The 5533-nt window shown below is 40.9% G+C and overlaps 1 protein-coding gene across 6 annotated transcripts in view; it reads left to right on the top strand.

Annotated features, from left to right (window-relative positions):
• atp2b3b (ATPase plasma membrane Ca2+ transporting 3b) overlaps window positions 1-5533 on the top strand; it is a 54217-nt gene that overhangs the window by 12829 nt on the left and 35855 nt on the right. For all 6 annotated transcript variants that reach the window (XM_017438372.3, XM_017438371.3, XM_037976933.1 and 3 more), the window contains exons 3-4: window positions 1045-1242; window positions 5027-5284. In XM_017438372.3, the coding sequence (XP_017293861.1) occupies window positions 1045-1242; window positions 5027-5284 (456 nt within the window). The remainder of the gene's footprint in view (window positions 1-1044; window positions 1243-5026; window positions 5285-5533) is intronic.

Consider the following 5533-nt stretch of genomic DNA (forward strand, 5'->3'; position numbering starts at 1 on the left):
TCCTGGCAGCCAATCAAAAAAATCTAAATTAAAAATTTAAGAAAAGCTCCGCTCGAAACCCCTACCACGCTGGAGTGACATCACCTGTTGCTGGGCGGAAACCTGTTAGACACCGGAAGCCCTGGACCCGACATCCTGGTCACCATGGAAACTGGTGAGGCTGACGGGGAGCGGCGGTTCAGGATGCTGCAGACTGAATTTGGAGGGAGAACAGAAACTTTTAACAAACTTTAAAAAAAAACAAAAAACAAATTCACATCGACGAGCAAAACGTCGGTCATGAACGGGGCTCGTCTCGCCCTCGATGTCCTGAAAGAGAACAGCTTCAAATAAATCTATGAAAAAAAGGCTTTTTATGAATAATAAAATAGTAGGGTTGCTGTTTCCGTTTTTGAGCGGTCGGGTAATGTTTCACTAACGTGTTAGTTAAGTTGCAACGTCCTGAACGTGTTTTCCAACAGAGCCGCCTTGAAAATCTTTAAATGGGAAATGGACTGTACTTTATATAGCACCTTTTCTAGCTAACCAGGCCACTCAGAGCTCGTTAAAACACAATCTGTGTCCTCGTTTCTCCATCCACACACATCCATACACCTCTGTGAAGCTAATAGAGCAGGAGTCTCCAAAACTGGTCCTCAGGGCCACCATCCTGCATGTTTTACCTGTTTCCTGCTCCAACACACCTGATTCAGAGGTTAAATCACCTCTTCATGTTCTGCAGAAGCCTGTAATTCACCCATTTATTCAGATCAGGTGTGTTGGAGCAGAGGAACGAGTAAAACCTGCAGGATGGTGGCCCTGAGGACCAGGATTGGCCACCCCTGTTATAGACACTAATCAGAGCTTCAGGTCAGATTCACACTCCGCTTTGATTGCTTGAACTTCCAGCTTTCACTTTTAGCCGCCGCAGGATTTTTCTGCACATTTTCTTTTCTCACGTGGAAAAACGTAAAACCCGGAACCTTTCTGACAATCTGCGAGTCGTGAAAAAAATCTCTCCGACTGTCATTCTAACGAACAAACTTTCGCTGTGTGATCTTTCAGGTCTCAGCGGCGACCCGGCAGACCTGGAGCGTCGGCGCCAAACCTTTGGCTGCAACTTCATCCCCCCGAAGAAGCCCAAGACCTTCCTGGAACTCGTGTGGGAGGCCTTGCAGGACGTCACGCTCATCATCCTGGAGGTCGCCGCCATCATTTCACTCGGCCTCTCTTTTTACCAGCCTCCTGGGAAGGAAAGCGAATGTAAGGACGCAGGCGGAGGGCGGTGGGTGCAGTTGGTTTGATGGGATGTTGGGAGATGGAGGGATTTATTATCGGATACACCAAAGCCCCGTTTATATGAAAGGTTTTAAGGTTTATTTAACAACCCATGGAAGTGACATTTGACGTTGTGAATTCTTCTGCAGCAGGAATTTCCGAGCAAACGGTTAATAGTTATTGACCGGACGATGGGAGTCAGCGACACTCAGCTGGAAGGAAAGTGTGAGCAGCTGGCGGCTGTGCAAAGTGGCAAAATAGATCCATCGTGTCCCCGTTTGTTTGCAGCGGCAGCGTGAGAGGCTCCGCGTGAGACTCTTCAGTTGTGTTTTATTAAAACGCGTGTCCACTTTTAAAACCTCAGCACTCACACAGACGTTTGGACCCAACGGTTCAGGGAAATAAACTATTTTATTTTCCCAGTTAAAAGTAAAAAGAAAGAAAAATCTCATCAGTCACTTTAAAGCAGGGGTGTTAAACCCAGAGACGCAAGGGGGCCAAAATTTATTAAAAATTACATAAATTAATTGGTTTTAGATGTATTATGTCAAATCATTCATATAGAAATATCAGTGACCTTTTCCCAGTTACAGATTATACAGAATTTAGAGCAAACAGACTTTAATGAACACAGACAAATAGATCAAACTTCAAAAAGCTCATCGTTAGCAGTCATTTCTTACGCCTCACTCAGCTTTTAAATGAAGTTTTTAACATTAAAACAGACAAAAACCTGAACATACAGAAATTAAAACTATATATTGTTGTTTTCTAAGTCACTGTCAGAGAAAACTTCAGTTTTTTTAAGCAAAATAAGAATCAGAGACTCGATCTGAACCAGACTGGAGGGCCGGATGAGATGTTACAGAGGGCCGGATCTGGCCCGCGGGCCTTGAGTTTGACACGTGTGCTTTAAAAGAAACAAAAAAAACTTTAAAGTAGGTTTTTCCAATAATTGTAGACATTAAAAATGTCCTGGAACAAAATGAGGGGACGTTTTACGGCGTCCATCCGTCCATTTGTGGACAGTTTCTTGTCCAAGCTCGAACTCTTTAACCCTCACGGGTCGAGGATGATCCCTATTGATTTAAAGGTCACAGGGTCAAAGGTCAACCCTTTGTGTTAAGCTTGTCTGTGCTCCAACTTTAGACATGACTGTGATTTTAATGATTTTATTTTTCCCATTTTAAACTAAATAACAGACCTGAGCAGAATATAGATTTTATTATTAACATTATTCTTAGTATTACTGAAAGATAATCCTGATTATTTAGGTGCTTAATTAGCAACTAATAAGTTAATTTGCTCGGTGTTTAATCATCACGGTTAAACAGTACGAACCTGGGTGATGGAATCGGTGCTCGAGACTTTGTAGGCGTTTTATTTTGATAGGGAGGACTGAATAGGGCAACGGTTTCCACAATAAATAATTAATGCAACTCAGCAAAACAATTATCTGAACATGTGACCGTTGTTCTTTCCCTCCTTGTTCCATCTGATTTAAAACTTTAATGTGTCCCGCCGGCAGCAAATTAACAACAAACAAACAGTAAAGTATTATTTTAAATTGTCTCAATGGACGTGAAAATATAATCAGTTGGGCTAATTTTGGGAGGGAAACTTTTCTTTTTGGTTTTTAGTTCTATAAACACAGCTGCAGGGCGCAGTAATGTGAAAAGTTTTGGTTTATTTTGTTTCCAAGCAGACAAACTTTCCTGTAAACAAATCTTTTTTATCTACATTATTTACTCAAAGAATCTGAACGTAAATTTGTACCAAGACATTAAAAGTTCCAAACAGTCACTTCGGCTGTTTCTGTAGGTAAACAAACACATCTGGTCGTTGGCAATAATTTAATTTAAGGACACGTTAAGGATTATTATGAGAAATGTGAAGAAACAAATCTGATTTTGTTATATACTTTGTTTTTTTTTTCATGACATCGTAATGAGTAAATTTAAAAGAATGGATCAAAACAAGGAAGGTGGAAGAGGAAAAACAAAAAACAGCTGAAAACAAACAGCCGAAAAGGGGCTCATAAAATCAACAGAACAGGAGCTGATGATGAACATTGTAATGTTTGGTGTGAAAACGTGGAAAAAGTGTCATTTTTTGTCTCCCGCTGCGACTTGGCAGCTCTGTGCGAATTCACAAATAACACGCTGTGATCTTCAGATCGATCTCAAATCACAGAATCAGGCGCTGATTTTATGCCTCAAAAGAAACTTTTAAAGTTCTGGTTTAACAAATAAAAAGGGAAAATAGTCAGCGTCCCCCTCCTCCCCTCAGATCCTGATAACTTACGTTCACTTCGGCTTCATGGAAATTACAAGAAAGCTAAAATTAAAGTCAAAAGGCTGAAGAGGAAAAGAGCTAAAGTGTCGTGGTAGACAGGAAGTGAACGAGGTGAGCTGCGGTGTGAGCGGTCACTAAACCGAACTGAGAGACTTTTAGGACTTTATTAAGTCTGTTTCAGCCACAGAGCGTGTCCACACAGGCTAGCTGACAGGTCAAAGGGTTAGCTAAATGCTAACATAACAAAAAGCAAGCTAAAGGTAGCTAAATGCTAGCTAAACGCTGCTGTAAATGTAGCCAAATGCTAGTTAAAAGCTCAAAGTAGTGAAAGGCAAGCTAAAAGTTGCAAAAGGCTATTTAAAAGTTAAAAGTAGCAAAAGACTAGCTAAAAGCTCAATGTAGCAAAGGGTTAGCCAAAAGATAAACTTGCAAAAGAGCAGCTAAAAGCTAAAAGTAGCAAAATGCTAGTTAAAAGCTAAAAGTAGAAAAAGGCTAGCTAAAAGCTAAAGTACTAAAAGGCAAGCTAAAAGTTGCAAAAGGCTGTTTAAAAGCTAAAGTAGCAAACGAGCAGCTAAGAATAGCAAAATGCTAGTTAGAAGCTACTGTTATTGTAGCAAAAGTCTATGTTAGAGCTAAAAGTAGCAAAATGCTGGCTAAAAGGTAAGGTTACAAAAGGTTACTAAAAAGCAAGCTAAAAGTTGCAAAAAGATATTTAAAAGTAGCAAAAGACTAGCTTAAAGCTCAATGTAGCAAAGGGTTAGCCAAAAGCTAAAGTAGCAAAAGAGCAGCTAAAAGCTAAAAGTAGCAAAATCCTGGCTAAAAGCTGCTGTAAATGTAGCAAAAGACTAGCTAAAAGCTAAAGTACAAAAATGCAAGCTAAAAGTAGCAAAAGGCTGTTTAACAGTTGAAAATAGCGAAAGGCTGGCTAAAAGCACTTTATAGCAAAGGGTTAGCCAAAAGCTAGAGTAGCAAAAGAGCAGGTAAAAGTAGCAAAATGCTAGCTAGCAGCTACTGTTATTGTAGCAAAAGTGGCAGAACGGTAGCAAAAACCTAAGGTTTACATAACAAGAGAAAAGATAAAGGAAATAAAGGGATTTTTTTTTTAATTAAAGTGAAATATTTTCATACAAAAGTTACAAAATCCAAAAGTCAAGGCACCCATCTCCTGAATGAGCCGAAAGTTTCATTATAAGAATAAATAAAATATCACAAAGTCTGCAGAAGAAGTTAGATTAAAAAAACAACAACAATGCTGTGGGCGCTGACTCAGCATTCAAACAATAAAATCTTAGTTGGCTGCTTTTCAGGGACAATTTCAGACGTGTGAAAACATAAAAACATTAAAATGAGTTGAGATCCAGACTGAATGTGAGCACAGAGAAGACGAGCAGAACGCAAACACAACGTTGATATGATGTCATTTACAAACATTAAACCCTTGAAGGTTTGGCTGACGTCTGTCTCGTGTCTCCAGCGTGCGGGGACGTGAGCGCGGGAGCGGAGGACGAAGGCGAGGCCGACGCCGGCTGGATCGAGGGCGCCGCCATCCTGCTGTCTGTCGTGTGCGTCGTCCTGGTGACGGCGTTCAACGACTGGTCCAAAGAAAAGCAGTTCCGGGGTCTGCAGAGTCGAATCGAGCAGGAGCAGAAGTTCACCGTGGTGCGGAAAGGAAACGTCATCCAGATCCCCGTGGCTGACATGGTGGTGGGAGACATGGCTCAGGTCAAATACGGTAAAGAGACACACAAACTGTGGATATCGTTGCAGCAGGTCTAAAAACTGAAGAAAACTGATGTGTTCTTCTTTATTCTCTAAATAGTCAGTATAATAGACATCCTAACAAGGCTGAGTCGAGGTTCTTCTTTGTTGAAACATGAGATCAGGGCCGCAGCCAGACTTTAAAAATCCTGAGGTCAACCCCTCATTCTCCCCCTGCACATCAGTTACAATGAAGACCAAAACTTCATTAAAATAGAAGCAT

The sequence above is a fragment of the Kryptolebias marmoratus genome, linkage group LG8 (assembly GCF_001649575.2).
Source record: "Kryptolebias marmoratus isolate JLee-2015 linkage group LG8, ASM164957v2, whole genome shotgun sequence".
Classification (NCBI taxonomy): domain Eukaryota; kingdom Metazoa; phylum Chordata; class Actinopteri; order Cyprinodontiformes; family Rivulidae; genus Kryptolebias; species Kryptolebias marmoratus.